At 41.4% G+C, this 24,120-nt stretch overlaps 3 protein-coding genes across 6 annotated transcripts; 1 reads left to right on the top strand and 2 right to left on the bottom strand.

Moving 5' to 3' along the window:
* Window positions 1–1,200: 1,200 nt before the first annotated feature.
* mlxip (MLX interacting protein) lies at window positions 1,201–13,378 on the bottom strand. 4 transcript variants are annotated; one of them, XR_003671265.1, is made up of 18 exons: window positions 13,227–13,378; window positions 12,801–13,126; window positions 9,614–9,720; window positions 9,105–9,190; window positions 8,822–8,911; window positions 8,673–8,714; window positions 7,638–7,875; window positions 7,419–7,511; window positions 7,150–7,244; window positions 5,779–6,364; window positions 5,547–5,632; window positions 5,347–5,458; window positions 5,162–5,268; window positions 4,962–5,069; window positions 4,747–4,874; window positions 4,523–4,646; window positions 3,884–4,008; window positions 1,201–3,180 (listed from the first exon to the last, which is right to left on the bottom strand). XR_003671265.1 is itself a non-coding variant. In XM_028414286.1 (18 exons), exons 1-18 carry the CDS (start codon window positions 13,260–13,262, stop codon window positions 3,074–3,076), a joined length of 2,601 nt encoding a protein of 866 aa, XP_028270087.1. In that variant the 5' UTR covers window positions 13,263–13,378; the 3' UTR covers window positions 1,201–3,073. The 4 variants fall into 4 exon arrangements, 3 of the variants coding, with proteins under 3 accessions (XP_028270087.1, XP_028270088.1, XP_028270089.1); XM_028414286.1 differs by having other exon boundaries at window positions 3,884–4,013; XM_028414287.1 differs by having other exon boundaries at window positions 3,884–4,013; window positions 7,422–7,511.
* A 789-nt stretch (window positions 13,379–14,167) lies between these two features.
* cfap251 (cilia and flagella associated protein 251) lies at window positions 14,168–19,416 on the bottom strand. Its single transcript, XM_028413975.1, has 20 exons — window positions 19,038–19,416; window positions 18,782–18,922; window positions 18,546–18,655; window positions 18,349–18,457; window positions 18,167–18,247; window positions 17,999–18,076; window positions 17,896–17,928; window positions 17,585–17,811; window positions 17,321–17,497; window positions 16,994–17,244; window positions 16,747–16,898; window positions 16,421–16,597; window positions 16,145–16,329; window positions 15,945–16,059; window positions 15,700–15,857; window positions 15,520–15,610; window positions 14,857–15,000; window positions 14,558–14,783; window positions 14,370–14,459; window positions 14,168–14,295 (listed from the first exon to the last, which is right to left on the bottom strand). The coding sequence occupies exons 1-20, from the start codon at window positions 19,242–19,244 to the stop codon at window positions 14,168–14,170; spliced, it is 2,880 nt and encodes a 959-aa protein (XP_028269776.1). The 5' UTR covers window positions 19,245–19,416.
* Window positions 19,417–20,258: 842 nt separating this feature from the next.
* Window positions 20,259–24,002, top strand: LOC114441349 (rab5 GDP/GTP exchange factor-like). Its single transcript, XM_028414234.1, has 9 exons — window positions 20,259–20,500; window positions 21,277–21,461; window positions 21,613–21,737; window positions 21,852–22,003; window positions 22,091–22,160; window positions 22,247–22,382; window positions 22,465–22,559; window positions 22,654–22,910; window positions 23,001–24,002. Exons 2-9 carry the CDS (start codon window positions 21,292–21,294, stop codon window positions 23,400–23,402), a joined length of 1,407 nt encoding a protein of 468 aa, XP_028270035.1. The 5' UTR covers window positions 20,259–20,500; window positions 21,277–21,291; the 3' UTR covers window positions 23,403–24,002.
* The last annotated feature ends 118 nt before the right edge of the window (window positions 24,003–24,120 follow it).

The raw sequence follows: 24,120 nt of genomic DNA, 5'->3' as shown, positions 1-24,120 counted from the left end.
GTGGGAAGCCCCACAACCATGAACGTAGAGGAAAATATTAAGATCGCCCATCGATCTTTATCTAACGAGTCCTAATAAAAGGGATCCCTGAAAGATGCATCAGAAAAGGTGCTACATCAGAGCCTACTGTTGACTAAAGCCTCACATCTGCAGCTGTCATGGAGCTCCGTGTTGGTAAGTGTCTTTAAAGTGTGCTTCACTGTCCTGAGCTGTGTGTGTTAGACAAGCAAAGTTGCACAACACTGACACTTTATCTCTCATGTGTGTGAGTGCATACAAATCTAATTCATCTCCTGTGTGTGTTTTTTTCTGTAGTCATCAGCTTCCTGTGTCTGCTCGCTGCACAAGCATTCTATCGGCCAACAGGAGACAAAGAACAAGAGGAGGCAGTGATGGAGACCATCCAGCTGATACAGATGGAGATACAAGGCACGCTGGACCATCTAGTAAGCCTTCCATATTCATTGTAACTGTGCATCGAATGTTGCTTTTGTTAAGGTACATTACACAGAAATTATATAAGTCTGAGACACTGAAAGTGTTCACAGACAAATTCATAAGAGATAGGCAGGGAGAGTCAGTGCAGCCATTTGATTTATTCAGTGTTTCACTTCTCTCTTTTCAATAGTAAACTGTCAACTTTAATGTTTTGGGCTGTGATTCGTGTGTGTTTCTGTTAATATTGACTGAAACTAATCATGGTTGTGGGCTCTGTTTTGTTGTGATAGAACATCATAAGGCTGTAATAACACTTTGTTTCTGTTTGTCTGTCTGTCTCCTGCAGAATGAACAAGCACTGCTCCCCAACACTTCCTGTGTGTCTTTAAACCTCACAGAGCTGATCAAGGAGGAGCAGCAGCAGCCCTCCACGTATCAGTTCCGCTGCTTCCTGATAGAGCTCTCCAAGCAAATCCCTAAGCTGTCAAACCATCTTCAGACAATCTGCGAGTACACTTATCACTTGGAGGTAATGCACAACACGCCAAAGGCCGAGAACTGCAGCCTCCCCTCCTTTGAGAACGACTTGGACGTTCATGTGTTTGCCAAGTGCCTTCTGCAGCTTCTACAAACAAGGAACAACAAAGCACAGACTTCACTGAAATGAATGTTTTATTTATTATAAACAGCCTTAATGTATTTGTAGTTTCTGTATAATGGCTGAGGAAGTATGGAATTAAATTATTGAAAAACAAAGTGATATGAGGTCAAGGCATTTTTGTGTTTATTTTCATTCACAATGGTTTAAGGCATTTTACATCATACATGTTGCATTTAGACATGTCGGAACTCTAGAAGAGAACACACACACAAAGAGAGTCAACACTCAATATGCAGCATTAGAAAATATTTCTTCTTTTTAAAACGAACGGGGAGAACTGCAGAGCGCAGGCCCAATCTGCAGCGATACACTATACATCATCAGGTACAAACCCACTTCAAAGAGACAGCAAACAAAAGCTGGAAATCCAACTTGACACTTGACATCACTGGAGAAGAAGAGAAAAAAACTAAATTGTCACACAAATGTTGCTTATTCATGCTGTCATTCTTTGAAGCAGCTGGACGGTCCCTTAAATGGGAAGAAACAATCAAAGAATGCCAAAAAGCTGCATTAACAGGTGCATCACTGTTTTTTCTTTTCTTTTTTAAAAAAAAAAACATACTAATAAATTATTTTAGAGGACAAAGGTGCTCTAAAATTTGGATTCGCCACACTAAGCTTAAGGGTATTCTGTGTAACTTTGATTGCTACTTTCTCCATCTTATGGTAAATTACTATGTGGGAAAACCAAGTCTGCTGCTGGAAGTCACTTAAATTCCACAATTAAAAAAAAAACAATAAAAAGACTGCAGCAAAATTATCAAATAAAAAGCATTGCCTTTAGCTTCTGTAAACTTAAGTTGTTCTGCACAAAAAGAAAGCACAAATACAAGTCACAATGTAATCCAGGTTTGCCTGAGGAGTGCTAGGACAAACAAACCTGCCCGAAGACATCACAGGTAAGGACACTTTGACCTTAAGGAGGATGTATGGCAGATACGCTAACTACATCTGCAAGGAGTCCGGATTCTCATGCTCCATGTATCTAGTTTTATGCAACTCTAGTAGCACACTCTTGTCTTATTTGTTCTGCTGCTGTAACGATTTCCCTCTGTGGATCAATGAAGTCTTATCTTATCTCATCTTATGGTATGGCGTGCAGCGTAGTTATTGGTGTCTGTATCTGTCATTAACACTCATTGTTCAACAGCGTTAACATGTGGTGTACCCGCACAGAGATTTGTTCATAGATGAATGGAACATGATTACGCACAGCAGCGCAGCCCTGAGTGACCGAAAAAGAACAGGAAAGACCCATGAATGCAGCTGAGATCTTGTAACACTGTGCGTGTGAATATAGAAAATATATAGAATATATAATATCTGTACTGCCATGCTCCCTATGAGGGCTGTAAGTTATATTGCTCCTTCATGCGTTTGGCCTTTCCCAGTAGAAACCTGTGAGTGTAGCATCAGTAAGAGTGAAAAGTTTTCAGGCATGGACGGAAAAACAACCAGGAAACACACAAACAACACAAAACATTCACCTGAGTAAATGAGGGATGGAAAGCACTACAAAGCTCTCATCCTCTCACCCAGACTGTGAAGCTCACCTTTAAAAAAAAAAAAAAAAAAAAAAACAAAATATATACACAATCTCTTAATTTATCTCCTGGTGAAAAAGAAGTGTAAAGACCGAGCATACAAAAATCAACATTCACTCAGCATTTCCCTTTTTTGAACAGAATGTACATAATAAATGTAGATTTAAATATATATATTGCTGTTCTTCAGGAAATAAACAAGTACCAGCTTCTAATTACATATTTGGAGAATGCAGTAGTGATTACTGTTGTTCAAATATATGAGTGTGTAAGTCGTTTGTAATTGTTTTTTTTTTTTTTTTGGAAGACATGGTGACACCGCTAGAAGGCTCGAGAACAACCTACGTGACATGACGTCATTTTGCTGAGGTCTGCTAAAAAAGTTCAGGTGGCTTCAGGGTCGCCTTGAGTTCTTGTGAGACCGAGGCTACACATCTGTGTGTGTGACGGCCTGGATGGCTTCTTCAGGAAGCTGGGACGGATCGCTAAGGATGGACGTTCTTGTGCTAAGTTGGCGAAGAGTACTCAGCACCACTGAAAAACAGTGAACAGCATATTTTTATCACGGTACACCATAATGATAATTTAACAGATTAATAATCCGTGGGACACACTTTAAGGCCAAATAGATTCACAATTTAACATGACGGAGGAAAAACATCCCCTTTTGACCACCAGTGGAGCATGATAACCCACAAATCTGTTTCCTCATGCTTTCCTTACCCAAACATTGTATTTCCTGTAGGCAAGAATGCATCAGGTTTGAACCATTACATTTGAAAAGGGGAGAGCCCCACTCTGACATGGAAGAAAACATTGGAGTGATAATTCTTTTCTGCAGTGACACAGGCCCATCCTTCTAGCAAACTGCTAGGCTGACGGAAAGATAGAAATCTCTTGACGTCACATTGTATTATCAGATCCACTGTGTATTACTAAAGTGTAATGCTTTGACTCAGCAGGAGGTTACAGAACACTGTTGGAAAATATGATCATAACTGCTGGATTTTTTTTGCATTATTAAAACATTAGATGCATTGTTAAACTTCCAGTCATGTCATGATTAGCTGAATAAAAAGAAAAAGGCAGGAAAACACAGAGATGGTGACAGATAAGAGAAAATAGAGAGAGAAGTGTCAAGTGCATTAATAACAGATAGTGGGGAACGAATGCCCTGCAGCTGCAAGGTCCTACACATCGTACAGCATCGTTTCATGTCTGTGTGTGTGCTACTTACTGGGTCTGAGTGTTCGGAGGGAACAATGACTTTCGAGCCACTGCTGCGTGGTCTGACACAGCTCTGCTCTGCTTGCAGTTGACACCATCTCATTGAAAGACTCGAAAAGAGGTTTGATAATGATGCTGAACTACGATGAATGATGGTCAAGGATCCAGTACTTTACAAACGCAGCTCAGACTGTTAGGTAGTAACTACCAGTACCTCTTCTTCTGAAGTACTCTGCACTTTCTGAAAACACCAGAGAGGCTCTCTTTGAAGTCCATTAAGTGACTAAAGCTCATAAATGTCCCTGTCCTTACCTGTGTTCTTGATCTTGACTGTTTTTTGAAGCTCAGTTTTGTCTAATGACTATGAGCTCAGCTCCTCTGCAGTCTCAAATTCTTTGTTGCCTCACTTCAACCTTTTGAGTTTCTGTGGTAACACTTTAACTGTGCAAAGTGACCCACTTTCTGGGCCAGCATCAAGTGGCTGCTTCAGAAACTGCAGTTTTGTGCTCTTCTCTGTTGGCTGGATTTCTCAAGGCTGCTGCTTGACATTTTGTCTTTATCAGATCAGCACAAGGTGCTTCTTAGACATAAAAGCACTCGTATCAGTACTGTGATGTAACAATTTGAGACTTGATTCACTGAAGGATACAATCCAGAACTTCCAGTTCTGAAGAGTACGGGTCTTCACGTACTCATTGAACCGCTCCTGCATGTGGTCTAAGCGGTGTCGCCTCACAGGCACTCCTGTCGCTGGCAGCTGTTCCTGACACAAGCTGTTTTTTAATGCAGTGAGAGGAGACAAATAAAAAGTCATCTACTGAATGTGTGTGCCACTTCAGAGGTGTGAGATACAGATGTGATGTTTCCACATACTTAATGGAGGTGTTGAGCTCCTCTATCTCCTCTCGCAGTCTCTTCACCTCCTCTTGCAACTGCTGCCTCTCTTGCTGCAGTTTCCCTATGTACTCCACTGTCTTCTGCAACGTGACTGCATTGCTGATCTGAACGCACAATAAACCACATGTTTAAATATCGAATTAAATATCACTTACTGAAAGCTGTGCACCTGCTGTGATACAGACACTCACATTGGATTGTGATTTCAGAGTGGGCACCAGGTTGCAGAGGGTCTTAAAGCCCATGTTTATGTTGGAGCGTCTCTTTTGCTCAGCGGATATGTGTGTTGTCCTCCGGCTCTGTCACACAACAGAAACATTACACATAAGTATTACTGAGAGACAAAGAAAGAGACGATTTTACGTAAACAGTCATTAACACATACACAAACCTGATTTTGCTCATTCTTCACTAAAGATGTGCTGATTATTGACTGGGCACTAGAAACTTGATCTAAGCCACACGTTGATGCATGACTGGATCCTGGCTGACTTTGGACTGAGAGGAAAATCAGATGTGATTCATTGTTTGTGGGCTTGGTGTATTCACTTGTTTTTAGGTTTGTGGAGCTCTTACCAATACTGGCGGAAGCTTTCTGATTTTTGCGACTGGAAGCATAAGACTTTTCTTTGGGGATGATTGGCTGGGGAGACTTCTGTGTGTGTGATACGACGTGAAATCCTGGAGCCTGAGACATTATTGTAGAATTAGCTCATTTACTTTTTAACTGATGACGCTTTACACAAATAAAAACAGGAAATCAGCTGAGCACATACCGCTCCGAGAGGAGGAGTGATAACCACATCTGCTTTCAGCGGTGTCGGTGTAACAATCACAGCATTGGCATGACCTGCGAAAGGGGCTGAAAGCATGTATGTCATTATCATGTTAAATCAATATGACTGAATTAGTAAAGCTTCAGCGCTGTCTGTGGTAAATAATTTGAAGTGCCACAGCTCAATAATGTTACATTTCAAAGTGTTGATCTTGAGATCAGAAAGCACAGACCTGTGAGGATGAGGTGGGAAGGGGGGAGGGTGTTTGCAGGAGCAATCCTTTGCATGGGCCGGGTTTTGTTGCCAGTGGATGACTGCAAAGGGCGAGGCAGAGCAAAAGTCTGAGGCTGCTGAACAGAAGCAGCGGGTAATTGAGCCAAGGGTTGGAGTTGGGATTGAGGAGGAGGCGGCTGGGGGATGGAGCTATACTTCGAGGTGTGGGTAAAGCTTGTGGTTGAGTCATTGGGCGTGATGGTAGAGGAGGTTGTGTGCGTGATCACAGAGGAGGCTACAGTCTCATCCAATGCTGACCTACTGTCCATGGTTGGGGGACTCATGGCTGCTGCTGACGCCATGTCCTGACCCGGAAGGCACTGTACCAGGGGATCATGGGATAATGACCGAGGGACGGAGGAAACGCTTGCTTGATCACTGGGGGCCACTTGCCCAGGAAACAGGGGCATGTAGTTTTGTACAAAACCTGCATCACCCCCGCTGCCTGCTCGACTGGTTTGACTGGCCATGAGAGAGGAGATGGGCAGGGGGCCAGCAGGGGTGATGTGATTGTTCGAGAGCTGCATGGAGGATATTAGTTGGCCCTGGCAAACAATAACAAAGGAACATAAACACACTGTTATTGTAGTGCAATAAAGCAGGATCAGCTCTATGAAATTTGAGCAATCACACTACACATTCTTGACAATATTTCACAAGGTTACTCCTCATCTGGCTGCTTAATATTGACACTACCACATCAGGATCCCTAATATGATGTTTGGAGAAACAGACATTGATATATTTAAAACACAGGTCTATAGGAGAGCACCGACTCATTTCCATTCATTTGGTGGCATCTTAACTCATTGGGCTGATTTGCACAATATACAAAAATGTATATAATAATAAATATAATTTAACCACTTTAACAATATGAAACCAGTCATGTTATATATCCTGGGTCTGAAAGGTGCTGTAGTTTTAGCTAAGCAAAGGCCACATCACTCCTTTTTCTCTGCTTTCCCTGCATATAAGAAAAAGATTTCTAGTGTGATCAAAAACCTGCTACAGTTAAAGTCAGAGAAGGTCAAGCATTTGTGGATCCAACACTTCACATACTTTCACGAAAGTATGGCTGAGTAAATTACTTCTGAGAAGATCTAACTACATTCTGAGGCAGATTTTTGACGATACATTTAATGTTAATCTGAGCAAGTCATGTATGAAGTGTTATGTAAATCAAGTTTAGTAATATTATGATGTTATATAGATTTTCTGTGCTGCTAAATTAAGACAGAAACATGGTAGAAGATGTGGCAGAAAATCTGCAAACAATTGAAAAAAAACCCAACATCATCAAGGGAGCGAACCTTGAGCGAGTGTTTACCTGTGCCTGAGAGCTGCTGCTGGGTAGAGGGGTGACAGATGATGCAGTGAGGGAAACAGAGGGGAAGACTGGCTGACGGAGGCTGTGAAATAAGTCTGGAACAAGAGTCTCTATGTTAGCTAGAGGTTAGTACAACCACTCTACTTTTTGTGTTAGGCTAAGCCAACTGCTGTAGCAGAGTTACAAGAACATGTGTGCTTGATTCCTCTACAGTGTGCAGTATTAGTTTGGGGGACGTGATTCTGCATCTGTGGGTGGTGTCTTACTGCTACCTTGCAATGGATCAAAGGAGTCCATGAAGTCTAGGTTAGGTTGTAAAGGGATGAGTCCTGGTTGGATCATGTCTGCGTTTCCTGCGTGAGCTGTGGAAAGTAAAATGTAGAGAGGACAACATGCCATTGTTTTCACAGATACATATGGTTGAGCACATCACATTCAGATGCCTCAGATCTTGGAAGGTTTGTTGTGAAGTGTCATTATGTTCTCACCAATCTCTCTTGGGTTGGGCCATATGGGCTGATGTGAGGCCAACGTAGAGAATAACGTGTCTGAAAACTCAGACATCAGAACATCCATATCAAAGAGGGGGTCCATTTCCATGGGGGCAGGTGTTTCATAACTCTTACGAGGCACACGGCGTGCAGCAGCTTCTTCATCCTGATAAAGGGAGACACGGAGCATGTCTGGAGAGACTTCCCCAAACAGCGATAACTGCTCCTCCGGCCCCTTTGAGTGTTCAAAATGCAACCACCGAGCCAGTTAGTGACACACAAGCATGCAGTGTGGTGTACAGCCAAACAGGAGTGGGCTGAAATACGTCGTGTGCAGATATCATCTAAGTTCTCCCACCCAAGCGCCTTAAAGACAATATGCACAGATGCCCCTTGGGAACTAGTGCAGTTTTAGAAGAAAGGGTGCTCACATCAAATATTGATTTGATTTAATTGATTTTTCATTTACTGCAGTTAGTATGAATCTCAGTAATCTTAATAAATACAAATGTGCATTGTGAAAGCTTCCTCGTCCTCTTAATGCCTGAATCTTTTGTGTCAGTATTTATATAAATGTGAAACTGTGAATGTGACTGAGTTAGCACGGGTTAATTCAATTAGTATTAGGAAAGTTATGGTAAGTGATACTTTGGTACCAATTCAATGCCAAAATTCTAAAAACATTATGTTGTGACGTCTGCTTATTTTTTCTTTGGTACTGAAACTGCCACAGATAATGGAGATGCTGTACAATAACAACAATGGCAAGAGCAGGTTTAGCTCAGCTGAGTAAAGCCATGTGTGGCATTGAGTGTAAAAAGGGGAAGAAAAATGTAGCATAAACATGAGCTAAGTGCTTGTGTGTTAAGATGTTTTTATTTTAAAACCCATTCATTTATTATTTTGGTACCAATCGGTGCAAACTACCAAATCTCTCTTATCACAATATAAAAAGTAAAATAATTAGTATAATTACTCTCAGCATCTGTGTGTTCATGCACTTCAATATGAGCACAATGCAGTTTTGCATACCTTGAGTAAACTGGAGAGGTCATCATCCTTGTGCTTCTGTAGCTATAAAACAGTAAGTGAATGCTACATTACATCAAATTACATCAGAAACAGGTTAACAGAATTCCCCTCAAAAGTATTCAAAAACAGTAAACTTAACAATACAGTACCCTTTTCTTAAAATATGTTCTCCACTTGTGGTATTCTCTTATGACAATTTCAATTCTTCTTTTCCAGTATTTTCCCTCTGAGGCAGTGCCCTGCACAAGTTAACAGGGAGAAGTGAATGAAACTAAAGCAACCGAAGAGAAACACAGTACAAAGAAGGGAAGTCCAAAAAGGAAACATTCAACTAACTGACAAGTAAGCACATGAGATATAGAATGGTCAACAATAAGAAAGTGAATGTGTATGTCTTCACAGCTCACAGCGAGCACACTTGTCTATCTATACCTCAGCAGGTCGATGGACATCGAGGTCCATGTTTCCATCCAGGGGTGTCACAAAATGACATACAGGATTCTGCCGTTTCTCCACGTCTGTGCAGAGAAACAAATAAGGTCACTCCCAGTTGAACATACACAATTACTACAGTAACTTCTGCTCCTCTGCTTGTGTGTAAGCAGACTGAAGTTTCATCTTTTGATTATTAGTAACAGCTTTAGGTGGCAGCACACTGCTTAGCTCACAGCTCATGAAGTTAACCCAGTTTATTTTTGTGATATGAGAGTGAGTTCCTAATAGACACTGCCACAAAACTGCTCAGGGTATGTAAACAAACCAATATTCATCACACCTAATAAGCAGAAAGGAAGTCATAGTTTATAGATTTACTACGTACTGTTGAGGTAAAGTAGAGGACAGCCTGAATAAAATAACAACACACTTGATATCTTCATGCAGGGTTTAGCTTGATTGAACATGTGATAAACTCTATGGATACCAAATAAAACATGACCTACACTGCATGTACCAGGCTCTCCATATAGCATTGTTGAGGCGTATCTTGTCTCTCCACAGGAGCTTTAGACCTTTAAAGTTCTTCCATTTGGGAGACACCAACTTTCCACTGAAAAGACAAAACATGAATTTATTGTAGTATAACTCCTTCAGATATAGTATCTAGTTTTCAAGGAGGTCTGATGAAACACATAACAAAACAATACAATGCAGACAACGATAACAATAGACTAAAATCCAAATACACACAGATTGCTTGCACTCACACACCAGCACCATCAAGAGACATCCACCCGTCACAAATGTACCACTTTAATTTGCACAAGCAAATTCAAAACAATTCAAACCTTTTTAAAAAAAAAGATGATAGTTATTTCATATGTTAAAATAATATCTAAGACAATATTTGACAGTCATGTTTGCTGACTGTGCTGAGGAAGAACCCATCACACATTAAAAGTGTAAGAGAACACCATGTGCTGACAGGTGTTACATGTCTGATGAGTGACTGTCTCAACAACATACTTGCCTAAATGTAGTGACCCAAAAAGTGGGGTACGGGCTGCAAAATGATACAACATTCTATCTACTTTACCCGCTTTGACCTTTGTATGTCTACCACAAGGTAGGTAAATCCAGGTGCATGCAGAACATGATTAAGAAGGTACAGGTGACCTTGACCTCTACCAACACATCAACACATAACACAAGCAAGGCAAATGGAAGGACATTGGCTCAGATTATACAGTAGTTATAACTCTGAGACATGGAGGCAAACAATAGGGACACACAGTACGTGACCAGTACTGCTGATATAACACAAAGGAATGTTGAAACTCATCAGTGTGCTCTGATGTGGTTAGAATATTTAGAGAATGACAAAGACAGGACAGTTTGATGGGAATCGGTTAGTTTCCTACTTCCTTTTGTTTCTGTCCTGTTACAGTCTGCTCCTCCTGCTAAATCTTTTTTCCTGTTACCCTTTTAGTGTTTGTTTCCTGCAAGAGTGCTGAGTCTTTCAGAGTGGAAAGTGCTGTTTAATAGAGGAGCTGCATCAGTGCATTGACGAGTCCAGAGACGGTGCTAAAAAGGAGAACGTTTCTGATCCACTGAACTGTGCCCTACATAAAAACACACATCACTTCTCCTCATAGGATGAATGACAACAACAGAACAGTGACTGCTCTATAAATACTTGTCCCACTGAGTGAAATTGAGCGCCATCGGTAAAGTCAGGGGGAATCCTCTGAGCAGCTGGCAGCTATGCTACAAACACTACAGCTGTAAACAGAGAGACAGGGCTAACAAATGAGTTTAAATTGCATATAAACCTAACTTTTAGTTTATATCTAAATTATTATATTGACTCTATGTCACCTTAAAGACCACACGCTTCATCTTGTTTTAATATCTCTACATTGATACATATTAGGAAGTACATTATTCAAAGGATTTAAGTATGAGCTGAGACATTTGGGTCATTTTATTACATAAAACTTGTTTGTTTTCAGGATTTGCTGTTTATATGCAGTTTGATTTATTATCTCTGCATTACAGCAACTTTATCAATTTGTGATAACTAACATTAACATAACTGCAGACATATGTAGAGAAGATTGAAGCAAGGCGTCTGGACTTGTAGAGTTTTCTAGAAGACGTTTCGCTGCTCATCCAAGCAGCTTCATCAGTTCTAACTGTTTGGTGGGGAAACATGGTTTATATGTGGTTACAGACCTATGTGGGTGGGTCTGGGTAAAACTTAAAAAAACTTAAAAACAATAGCACTAAATGTTTCCATACTTACCTGTGATGTTCTGGCTGACTGGGCCAGGTGTGTCTAACGACTGGCTAACGACTATGAAACTGCCGGAGGGGGACTGGTTGACAGCCCTTTGTTCTTAGTCTGTCTCAGTGTTGTCATAAAAACCTAACTATGACAACACTGAGACAGAGACTGGTTCACCCGAAGGATAAGACTCCCAGGGAGAAACACAGCAATGTGATATATGCAGTCCAGTGCAGTGAGGAATGCTCTGATCTGTACATTGGAGAAACTAAACAACCACTCCACAGAAGAATGGCTCAGCACAGGAGAGCCACCTCCTCAGGACAAGACTCAGCTGTTCACCTCCACCTCAAAGACAAAGGACACTCCTTTGAGGACAACAATGTTCACATTTTAGACAGGGAGGAAAGGTGGTATGAAAGAGGAGTCAATGAAGCCATCTATGTTAAGCTGGAAAAACCTTCCCTTAACAGAGGTGGTGGCCTCAGACATCATCTTTCTACCACATACAATGCAGTGATTCCATCCATTCCCAGGAAGTTTGCACATACTCACAGCAAGAACAAAGGGCTGTCAACCAGTCCCCCTCTGGCAGTTTCATAGTCGTTAGCCAGTCGTTAGACACACCTGGCCCAGGCAGCCAGAACATCACAGGTAAGTATGGAAACATTTAGTGCTATTGTTTTTAAGTTTTTTTAAGTTTTACCCAGACCCACCCACATAGGTCTGTAACCACATATAAACCATGTTTCCCCACCAAACAGTTAGAACTGATGAAGCTGCTTGGATGAGCAGCGAAACGTCTTCTAGAAAACTCTACAAGTCCAGACGCCTTGCTTCAATCTTCTCTACGTATGATGACCTGGATGACTGAGAATCTTCATCAACATAACTGCAGACAATAAACAGAGTCATTGCTTATTTCTGTACTAGGATCCTAAATGCATGTCATGTGTAGCCAGAAAATACAAACCCTGTGTACTTTCAATCATTTCCCCTGTTTATGATCAAAACTTGTGGCAACTTTGGTGAGGCGTGCTGAAACTTCCCTGGTTTGGTTTGTTTTGGCCCTGCCTCAACACCTCTGAGAATGATCCCAAATTATTTTTTTTTCTTCTTTTAAACTCATCAGTCATATTTCCGTACAGCTTTATACTTGTTAAGAATTAAGAACAGTGTTGGTACTGTCATGCATGAGAATGTACACATGAGTTTGAGGGGATATTTCTTTTGCTGCACTAAACTCAAGTCATAAGTGTTCAAGCAGGAAGATGAGACTCGTGACTGTAATTTCCCAGCGTGTCTCTGCCCCACGCCTGTCTGATCATTATGCAGAGCAGAGCAGCGTGAGCTGACATGAAGTGAAAATGAATGCGCCTGTGTGAATACTTGTCATAACTCACCTATACGCAAGAGTCATGCACTCAAAGAGTTTGGTTAGTGAGGCGTCTATGGAAAGGTGAGACATGCTCGCCTTCCCAAAATGATACGTCTGACAGGTCTGTTTGTTGACAGTGTCGAAGTCGTAGCCTTTCTTTGGGGGGTGCTCGCTGTGGGGCGAGGACACCATAAAGTGTCCGCTGTGGATGATCTGAGACTCCAGCCCGTCTGCCCTCTTCAGCTCCAGGTGAGTATCCTCCGCGTCCGAGTCGTCATCGTGTTCCTGCTTTATGCAGCGACGGTATTTCTGCCGTGAAGACGTCTCTTTATTAGCCATATCGATATCCCCCTACACAAATGGCTAACGTTAGCCAGCAAGCTAGGACAATAAAACTCTATTTCATGAGGCTGACAAACGCGGTTCCGTCCGAGTATTAAAGTTTGCAAACCTCTTGCCGTGGAGACAGAACCCTCGGTTGAGTCATATTGACGATAACTACTGACCATTAAGAGCTCAAGTAAACTTGTTGTTTTCTTGTGTAGTATAGTTGACGAGTCGCAGACACCAGCTGACAAAAAACTGCTCGCAGCCCCTTTCTGTTCGGAGCAGGAAGTTCCTGTGCAGAAACGATTCTGATTGGCTGACGTCAGAGCCCCACCCACCAAAGAACTCAAAATAAACTGAAGCGACAGGTCGCACTGAGGCTTAAACTGCATGTATCTACAGCAGGTAGTAACAACCAAACCTTACTCAAAATACATTGAACAAGTATCCTTTAAAAACGAGTTTAAAGGTTTAAAAGTTAGTTTTCTACGGAGTTCATTGTGATGTGTGGGTGAAGGTAACTTTCATAATTTGTCACCTCTTCATAATTCAATCCTAAAATACATTTGCATTAAATCCTGTCATAATTACAATGTGATTACTTCCTCCTTGTGTTAAACTGGATGTTTTTATTTTCTTAAATCTGAAGAAATTCCCTCAGTGTGTTCCTGATTGTAACTTTTGCTAAAACATGGATGTACAGTCTGGAAACATCTTTTGCTTGTTGCTGACACTGAGGCATTAAATGTATTTTATATATCAAAGAGAAAAGTTGTCTGTCTTTAATAAATACAATTCCCTCAATATTAATATGTATTCATCATATCTTAGAACTTTGTTCAAAATAAAAACAGTCACTGTTAAAAACACAGCCTCAAACAGACAGCCTGTTGCTTTCAGCAAACTGTTGCATAATGCATACTCAAAAGAAAAGAACAGTGTTACTTGTTTATTTGAATCCATGCACATATTCTTATATCTAATGACTTATTATGAGTGATTACAGTGTAGACAGCACTGTGAGAAAAGAGACAGCTGCCTCCAGCAGACCGGTTGCTGCCTTCTTCACTCTGAAGTTGTAGTGTTGGCATTCTGCTTTGCTATGGATGGGAAGCCCAGTATGTGGCTTGTAAATGACTCCATAGATATCTCATCTGGGATGGCACACTTCATGGAATACTGTGAATCCTCACCTGGATACACACACAGACAAGGTGATGATTGTGTAATTGCTGCAAATGAAAATTCTTAAGCTTGTGTTACATACTGTCAGCTGTGTTAAGTTCTTCTTCCTCCTCTTCGCTACCTAAAAGTGTAGCAAAACTCTCCGCCAACTCTTCCTCTGTCATGTGTTCTCCTGTCAATTATATCAAAATTATTATTACTTTTCTCAAAGTGATGGCAACACTGCTGAAAACAGGCACAGCAATCTTTTTTCCGACTCCTGCAGCATACCTCGGACCTGTAGGACTTCTAGCAGTTTGTGTCTCTGCAGAACAGGCTGTCCTGAGCTGTCGGTGCCAAGGATGTAAAAGGCTTCAGCAAGCTCATTGCTGGAGAAGTTAAAGGCTGGCCGGTGGTTCACATACAGCTTAATGAACTCCTCCAGATCGATGTCAGTTACATATTTTCCTGTTTCGGCATACTTGCTGAACTTGACCTCATTTTGCATGTCTTCTATCTAGTGGAAAAGAACAGTGAACTGTTATGACAGTTCAGCAGAATAAAACTCCTTTTTGTTTTATTGACCATACCTCTTGTTCAGTAGGAAAGCAAGCCAAAGCTCTCATTAAAAAGGGAACCTGAGACAAGGGGATTTTGGTTGAGACTTGTCGTTTCTCCATCGAGTCGATGCCTTGATGACGGATTAGGCAATAGTAGAAAAAGTCCTCCATCTCCTTAAGACAGAAAAGCTCAGGGCATTCAGTTTCTCTGATTAAAAAAGTTGAATTTTAAGTTACTTAAATAACTCAAGTTAAAGGGAGGGATGCACCTCATCATCTCCTGGTATGCTATAATATTTACATACCTTTATGTATGTGAGAGCATGAGCAATCAAAGTCTGCATACTGAATTTTGTAGTACAAGTTAAAAAAACAAAATAAACTAAATATGTCACAGCCAACCCTGTCTGGCACTGTACTGTTACACACAGATGTCAGAAAACATAAAGGTTACTTTATAGGTTATAAGTTTATCTCCTGCCTTAGTCAAGGCTGTAAAGATAAGAGGGTCCTCTGTGTTCCTGTGTTATGTCTCACTTCCAGAGAAGCCTTGAATGACTACTATCAGGTGACTTTGGTAAACAGAAATCCTTGTTTATAATTCAGTATTCATTAGATACTCCACAGATGAATGGACTGAGGATGAAGTATTTGCTCAGGAACTGTAGGGAACAATGAAAATTTGTCACTCACGCTGTAGAACTTGCCATCTCTCCCTCCTTCCAAGAGAGTGTAAAAGGGTGCCATGCCTGTTCCACCCAGTGCAGCTGCTGCCTCCAACATGCTGGCTCCACAACAGGAGAGGGAAAGGGCCGGTTATTACACAGTTCATGCCTGTCTTATGCTTTTCTGCTTGGTACTATTAATACTCACTTTAAGTTTATTTCCCATGAAAAAATGCAGTCTCCTCCTGCAGTAAAAAGAAATCGTCCATCATAGGAGCAGGCAAAAGCAGACACCTTTGTCGGGTGGCAGATCACAGCTTGGGACTTGTAGGGGTTGCCGTCCAGGGGCAAAATCTGAAGACCCACCTATAGGACAGAGAAGAGAGTCCTACAGACAAGAAGCTCACACACAGTGAACTGCTGGGTAACTTAATAGAATACTCTAGGACTGACCTTGTCTTCTGTGATGAATGCCAGGTAATATGAGTTCTTCTCGGGTTCTTTAGTCTTTGGAAGGACTGCTATTTGCTTTATAGTGGAGCCATATAATGGGCCGAGGAGAGTTTTCCTGTTTTTGTAGAACATGTGATAATAATTACCATAATAATAATGTTTTCCAGTCATTTGTGGTGACATAACGGGCTCTTTCTTACCTGCACATCTTTGTTGTGCTGTTGAAAAGCTTCATCTTGTATTGGTCAGAGGCGATAAGAAGAAACTGCTCTGTTGTGAGTGGAGGGTACCATGTCATGCACATTGGCACAGCACTCTGCTCAATGCGCTCCGAGCTTAAGATAAGGAGCTGGTCCACATCGCTGTTTTTCAGGTCATACTCCACCTATGATTCAATTGCGTGAGTGTGTGACTATACTACAGTCAGCCAAAAAAGCATCACAAAACAGACTACAGGTTTGATGAATTGGACAAACCAGTCGGCGGTCCATGCCCAGAGAGAGCAGCCTGGGTTCAGTGCTGTCCAGGTGAACCCCAAAAAGAAGGTCTTTGATAGGCTTGAAGTGAGAGCGGTATCTACCCAGATACGTCCAACGAAGCACAGAGTCCTTATTGGTTTGCAAGCGGCACACTGTCACCGCTTTTCCTTCATCCTAACGATAAACAAGGTAATGTTATGGTATACTCAAAAATGAAAAACACCGCAGTCCTTACTCCCACATTAAACAAAGGTTCAACATATAGACATATGGGTCAAGGACAACCGGTACTGCTAGTAGTGAATTCAAGTCTACTTTCTTACCGCTGTGGCTAGATACTTTGAGTTTGAGGAGAAGGTGATAAGATGGATGCTGTCTTTTGTATAATGGAAACATTCCTCTGGATGACTTTCCAAAGTGCTGGGATTCAAGATGTAAACAGCACCACTGCCAAAGCCAACAGCCAGGTATAAACCTATTTAGAGACAATAGGGCAACTCTTAAATAGGGTAACAGAAGGAGAAGGACCAACCTTTGTTATTCAGACAGGCAAAAAGCAAACTGGCTAACCTTTAGGGTCAAAGGTGACACATTGGATCTGCTTCTCTGTCTCAAAGACCCTGCTCCCCGTGACCACTTTGTTGTTATAATCCCACAGTTTTAGAAGGCCTCTTTGATTGCCCATGGCCACAACTGGCTGAGTTGGGTGGCATGCCACTGCATGTACAGGCCCATAAACTTCACGCCGCAGGATTTGATGCTTGCTGCTGTGCGCATTCACATGCACTACGGTGGAACTGATTGTGGAAACAATAAAGTTCCTGCAGAAAAAGAGAGGTGAGCTTTTAATCTGGTTTCGCCATGATTTCGCCAACACACGCGCCAGCAGTGGTATACCTGATAACTAATGGTTTGGCCTCCAGAGTGCAGTCCTCCAGATGCCCCTCTGTGTGCTCTTTGGAGAAGGAAATGAAAACTATGGCGTCAAGGCTGAGATCACCATACCAAATGAGCAGCTTGAAGTTTTCATCATAAAACTGGATTTGGCCTTGAGTATCACCAGTCACGATATAGCTGTGATGACATCAAATCATGCACAACAGTGAGTGTAGAGACAAACGAATACATGTAACCACAATGAGTAACTGTAGTGCTGGCTACCTGTCAGTGACAGTGAGAACAGTGACTGGGTGTCGCTGGATTTGTACTAGTGTGAGCTTTCCTCTGTGTAAATCCTGGTTTGCAACTAAGTCATCTGTGACATCCCACACTAAAAGCTCACATGAGATGGCTGTTAGAACCTGAGGCTTCCTGAAGTGAAACACAGAGCGGCTGAGAGAAGGAGTCGATTCCGCAGCAGGCGTTTTACTCGTGGTCGAAGGACTGAACTGCAAAGATGAATAGATGAAACACTGAAAAACATCCATCCATCAAAATATATGATATATTAAACAATGTTTAAAATTCTTCACCTTCTTGGCCGAGTATTGCAGAGTTCCACTGGCCTGGAAAAAGGAACTGATGCAGTCAAACTTTCAACACAGTGTTTCGATAAAAGACAGCAGCTGGACTTACCCTGCTGTAGAAGACCACATGACTGTCACTGCTGCTAAGCAACTGAGTGCTGTTATCTGGATTAAAAATGATGTAATCCTGAAAAACAATATTCAATATTTGACCATTTGGTCATCTCCTTGCCATTCCCTTTAAGTTAGCTGTTCACGCAAAACTAAGCGTACTTACATGAAACCCATATGAAGGATGCAGCTGAGCAAACCACAAAGGCTCTTCTGTTTCACTGGTCCAGTCCCAAATATACACACACTAAAAAGGTATTTGTGTGGTTGTTAACATTAGGTTCAACATATACTGGATTGTTTATAATGTTTTTGTGGTCAAAACTATATTGATACTGTAATATTTACCTGTAGTTCTTCTGCTCCGAGGGTCACCAGATGTTTCAAGTCTCTTGTAAATGCCATCGCAGCGACGCCGTCGTCAGGGTGACAATCGAACAGTGTATTCACAGGAATGCTGAAATATTCATCGTACAGGCGGTTACCACGAGGAGAAAAGGGTAATACATAGAAAGTCCTTAGCGTATGTAGAAGTGAAGAAATACCCAGAGTAGGAGTCCCATACCACCACTGTACTGTCCGGCCCCTTATCTGCTGTTGCAATCCAGCGTTTGTCTTCACTCACACACATACATGAGATTTGGTTGGAGTGACCCTGAAGACATTGACAAGTGATAAAAATTATATGATTTATATATGGCAGCTGTATGTATATATGTTTTAAAGCTTATTGTCTCCCTATGTATTCCTTAAGAAGTTGAAATCCCAAAGTAAATTGAACCTGAAGAATGTGCTGGGAGTTAGAGGTGTGATTATAGATGATCCCCATGTGAGCTCCAGCATAGAGGACCACCAGTTGATCGTGGTCTTGCAGACTGAAGACAGGAAGAACAGGGTTTACTCCAAAGGCCCATTCTGGAGTCTGCATAAAGAGTATACAAAAATATTTATATTAGATATCTAAAGTTCTCAAATACATCACAATCTAAAGAAAGAAATCATGTGTATGTCTATCAATAAATAATAAACATATGTACCAATACATGTGGTCCAGTAAGAGTTTTCTTCTTTGAGAAAAGTGTGTTTCTGGTTGCAGTGTAGACCTGAGACTGCCCATGCGCAGTGTCCTCTGTCGTGACACCCTCCCGTGCTTCATCGCTGCTCTGTTTCTCTTCAGTTCTTTGGTCCTTTTCAGCTTTGAAGCTTGAAGAAGCATCGCGTTCCCCAGCTTCAGCGTCCGACATGTTGTTTAAGCCCTACAAAATCCCACTTTTTAAACTAATTTCAGATGATTCTCTTTAGACAAACTTAACACAATAACCTTCACTAAGGGTAACGATAGTTTTGTTTATGCTAATGTTAAAGTCTGATTGTTTCTAATAATTAAGCCGTCATGACACCAAACTCTACAGTGTCTCTTCCGTGTTAGCGTCTGAGAAGCTTTTTGTTGCCTAGTTACCGTGGAGGCCCGCTGCCCCTTCAAAATAAAACTACTATCTACGGCCTAAAGGAGAAGTACAAAAAAAAAAAAAAATTTCACTTCCCCATGTAAACGCCACAAAGTGATTTTTTTTCCTTTCAAGAGCTGGAAAGATGCTGACGAAGCTTCAGTGCTGTCATATCAGCAGTAAGGGCAACTTGATTTGTCTTATTTTGTGTTGCAGTTTCTGGTGTAACCACATGGTGGCAGTACGGTCCCGAGATTTTGAGCCACGACACATTCTTTAGTAGTTCAAATTCAGAAATGTTGGGAAGATTCAAACTTTATTGGAATACAATAATGTAAATATATAGTTTATTTTCAATGACATTAGACAGTTTTTAATAACAACACACAAGGAAAACAGGAAACGTACATAAGTACAGTATACTTCAGGTGTCAGGCCAAAAGTGATCGTCTGGATGAGATGGCTCAATCTACCGGCACTCAGCGATGCAGTTTTCATGCTCCGTGCGCGCTCCCGCGACGGAAATCTATTTTTTGGCAAACGATCACTTTTTGGGCACAACACCGGAAAGGACTTTCAGAATAAAATGTTAAAGTTAGACAGACATGACAACACCTCATTATAATATGTGATGATTCAGATGATAAGTGACAGATGTGACAGCGCCCCGTTTTTTTCTTTAACTTTGATGTGATAAATGAGTGTATTATGTCAGTTTGAAACAGGGAACAGTTTCTAAAGTGCTTTTGCTTTGAAAAGTCAGAACGCTGTCGAAACATTTCTATTTCAAACTTTACACTTTCGACTACATTCCTCTTCCTACACTTGTTGAGCAGCTGAGTTTTTGTCCAGCTGTTTTTTTACCTGTTTTTTTTACCTGTTATTTTTCGGTAAACTTTAGCTACCTCTGTTACATATTTTTGCACCAACACGTCATCAACAGGCTGAAGAATCTGTCAGTGTACAACCTGTGAATTGTTAAGAGACCAAAAAGTGAAGACGTGCTCCGATAAGAAAGCCGCAAAACTGGTTATGATTTCACCAGCCGACAGGTGAGGTTTGAACGATTCATTTAACTGTTGAATTGTTGTTTAAATGGTTGCTAGCATTAGCATTAGCCGGTGGTTCATTATCGCAAATCTTCTCAGCTGACAGTCAGGCGATCGAGCTTTTAAGCTAACAGTTAGCAACACAGCTCAACTCATAAACTCTCATAAACGGCTTATCGGAGAAGGCTCAGCACTTCGCTGTCAGTTCAGCTACTACAAGACTCTCTGCTATTTAATTTCTTGAAACACTAGATAAGTCTTTTAATTGAATGGCGAACTGTTTGAAAGCAACAAGCTGCTTAAATAAGCATTTACCAGCCAATCATGACGTCGGAAATCTGGTTTATTTGTTGTAGTTTCACACGTAAACGGAATTTGTCAATATCCTTTATCACTTTAATCTAACCACAACTTTCCAAATTCTACAATCAATCATTTACAGACAAATTCTGCTTTAAAATTGTGTTTACAAGTGAGTATCCGGCCCAAAATGGGCAGCAGCAAAATCGACAGGATTACAGACCTCACTACAGACACACTGCAGAGGCACTTCACAGAGACTTCCACTCTAAGATGATTGGGGAAAAAACGTATTTCTGGGCTTTAATGTTTCTCATTTGCTGCATTCCATCATATTACCTGCATGGTGTGTGTAAATAGATGCCTAAAGTTTGTTAACTGGGGCACAAACAGTGTACTTTGAACAGGAGCTTGTGATATTTCAGGCACAGATCACAGATCTGAGTTTGTTGTTAACATATTGATCTTCTGTCCTGCAGGTGGGATATGTGAGAATGAGCTCTACAATGTGGACAGACAAGCACAGAGGAATCCGAGTGTCCCAGGAGGAACTGCTCTGCAAAAATGCCTGTGGGTATTATGGAAACCCTGCATGGCAAGGCTTCTGCTCCAAGTGTTGGAGAGACAGAGCGCGACCAGCCGGCACTCCAAGGCATGACACCAGGTACAATTCAATCAGACTGGAGGATACTTGGATTATATGCATGCAACATTGGAGATTACATTAATAGATGCATGTGGAGTGTCTGTAGTCCTGACAAAACACCAGAATAACTTTGTTACCAGGACATATAAGATAATGTTAATGTTTCTAGACCAAGCAATGATGGAACGCCCCCCACCTTCTCCAAATTTGAGGAGAAGAAAAACATTGAGAAAGGTCGTCGGATTAACACCATGAGGAGACTCTTCTGGGGCAGCCCATCACCTAAACCTCAAGGTTCTTCCATACATTATTTCTTGTACCATCTGATGCCAGGCATATACTTCTATATGCCCTTCTCTGTGTCATGGCTTTGTTTTTATTCATTTTATGCACTGTTTGTCTCTTTAGAGTCACCTGAGATGCATGAAAATGTGTTAAAATCCTACCAGAGTCTTGAGCCTGGCGACTTTACTGGTTTCCTGAAGATACTTCGGAGCCCCTCCTCTCAGCGCCTACAGTCACGCTGTACAGCTTTCCTCAACACAATGGAAGCTTACCATGTAATTATCTATTTTTAAATACATTGCTCTTACTTTCTAGTGATATATTAAAGATCTCTAGATCAAACATTCCCTTCATGTCTACAGGATCTGCCGGTACAGAAGCAGTCAGACCATGTGCAAGATTTCTACCAGTCCTTTGCTGAATATTTTAGCAGTGAGTACACATCAGTTCAACAACTGGCTGCTCATTTTAAAAACACGAGTGTTTAAAGAGTTTTGAGTTCCTTCTGTTGTGTTCAGGTTTTCCTGAGGCTCAGGTCACTCAGATAATGGAGCATGTGGAGAAGCTAATTATGACACGGTTGCACAAGTGGGTCTTCTGCCATGATAGCTGTGATGATGAACAGAAGGATCTAGCTCTCCAGAGGAGGATACGGTAATGCTCATATACTTGTCACTTACGTGGTTAATGATCTGAGCTGGTCATCTAAAAAGTGATACTTATCTTGTCTTTGCAGTTCCTTAAATTGGGTAACTCCTCAAATGCTGAGCGTACCTTATCCAGATGAAAAGATTTCAGTCACAGGCGACCCCTTCCTGCCTGCTATAACAGGTTAGGCTCAATTCAGCCTAACGTGTCAATCCTATGCAAAACTCATGTTGTGTCCTGTAGATAAAAACCTCTGAATTTTTTTTTCTTTTAACAGCCATAATTGAAATGGATGCCAAACGAGCGCCTCAAGACAAACTTGCATGTGTATCTAAATGCAGCCAGCATGTTTTCGAAGCGCTCTCCGTCTCAAACAGTGAGCCTGCCAATGCTGATGACTTCCTGTCAGGCCTGATTTATGTGATGCTGAAGGCCAACCCACCTCGCCTGCACTCCAACATGCAGTATGTGATTCGCTTTGGTCTCCCTCACAGTCTGATGGCAGGAGAGAGTGGCTACTATTTCACTAATTTGGTAAGCTGATTGCAAAGTTATTTGCCTATCATACACCACAGGGCATCGTGCAGCGATTGCTCATGCCTGTCTCCTTGTCCTTTTATTTAGTCCTGTGCAGTGGCGTTCATTGAAAGGCTGGATGGACCAGCACTCAACCTCAGTCCTGAAGAGTTTGAGGGCTACATGCAGGGTCAGCGTACTCCCTCTGCTTTAAAAAAAAGGCAGCAGACTGCCAGTGACACACAGCACCTGTTAGAGGAGCTCAAGGGCAGGCAGGAGAAGCTGGACCAGGGGGTGGACGCTCTCAATGTGCAACTACAGAAGTGGGTTGAAGCAGTTCATTCACAACTGGATGAGGCAACAACCACGTTCGCTCTAGTTCAAATGGAGATTACAACCCAAGCTGAGTTTCAACAGAGTGTTTCATCAGCAGCTCAGGATGTATCACTGCTGCAAGTAGATAAGTCAGGGCTGGTCAAGGATCAACAGACCAAAGACACAGAATGTTAGGTCTGTTAACAACAAATCTGGTACTTGAATCTCTTTAGTAATCAGCACTAAATATATGCAGTCTGCAGGACAAATAGTATTTATATGTCACGGCCAAGTTTGCACAAGTTGCAACCACAGACAATGTGGATTTGTATGCCAGTTGAAGATGTTGGAAAACTCATTGTTGCATGTGGTATCATGAGGCACACAGAGATTTGGTTGCTAAGAACTTTGTTTAAAATTAATTTGCACTTGTATCTTAAAGATTAAAAACACATTCCAGGTGATAGTAAGAGATGTGAAGTATAAGCACACGGGGTACACAGCACTTAATGACACCACTTAACACTTAATAGGTGCTAATTCATGATTGATTTTAATTATGCTCTATGCCGCTGTGCCTATCTGTAGACTACTGTGAATGAAAAATACTGCAAAATGTTAAATGACAGTTGTCGACCACTACAAGTCGAAATGTATTTATCAACATATTGCCCTGACAATATGGTGCGGACGGTGCAGCATTTGTTTTTTAAAACAAATGAAGAAAATAAAATGTTTTTTTTCTGCCTAATGACTATGTATAAGATTATATTAAAGTTGATTGATGTGAATTAATAATGTGTGCTTGTCTTTTGAAGAAGTTGTGAACAATTATTTGTGTAACCAGCAGGACAAACATGAATCAAATAATAGAATATTAAGTAAGTTTACTAATAATGAAAACTGGAAGTAA

The sequence above is a fragment of the Parambassis ranga genome, chromosome 9, assembly GCF_900634625.1.
Source record: "Parambassis ranga chromosome 9, fParRan2.1, whole genome shotgun sequence".
In the NCBI taxonomy this organism is placed as follows: Eukaryota; Metazoa; Chordata; class Actinopteri; family Ambassidae; genus Parambassis; species Parambassis ranga.
This window is presented reverse-complemented; position numbering and strand designations above follow the sequence as displayed.

What these genes read in the sequence shown, in the direction of transcription:
- LOC114441349 (XM_028414234.1), top strand. Translation starts at nt 21,292, where the DNA reads ATGAGCTCTACAATGTGGACAGACAAGCACAGAGGAATCCGAGTGTCC. An exon ending in CCCATCACCTAAACCTCAAG is followed by an intron (nt 21,738 to 21,851) that starts GTTCTTCCATAC and finishes TTGTCTCTTTAG; the next exon opens with AGTCACCTGAGATGCATGAA. An exon ending in ACACAATGGAAGCTTACCAT is followed by an intron (nt 22,004 to 22,090) that starts GTAATTATCTAT and finishes TCATGTCTACAG; the next exon opens with GATCTGCCGGTACAGAAGCA.
- mlxip (XM_028414286.1), bottom strand. Translation starts at nt 13,262, where the DNA reads ATGACTCAACCGAGGGTTCTGTCTCCACGGCAAGAG. An exon ending in TTCTGTCTCCACGGCAAGAG is followed by an intron (nt 13,127 to 13,226) that starts GTTTGCAAACTT and finishes CCATTTGTGTAG; the next exon opens with GGGGATATCGATATGGCTAA. An exon ending in TGAAGAATGAGCAAAATCAG is followed by an intron (nt 5,070 to 5,161) that starts GTTTGTGTATGT and finishes GTTGTGTGACAG; the next exon opens with AGCCGGAGGACAACACACAT.
- cfap251 (XM_028413975.1), bottom strand. Translation starts at nt 19,244, where the DNA reads ATGTCGGACGCTGAAGCTGGGGAACGCGATGCTTCTTCAAGCTTCAAA. An exon ending in GTATGGGACTCCTACTCTGG is followed by an intron (nt 18,458 to 18,545) that starts GTATTTCTTCAC and finishes TGAATATTTCAG; the next exon opens with CATTCCTGTGAATACACTGT. An exon ending in GCTTTCCTACTGAACAAGAG is followed by an intron (nt 14,784 to 14,856) that starts GTATGGTCAATA and finishes CTTTTCCACTAG; the next exon opens with ATAGAAGACATGCAAAATGA.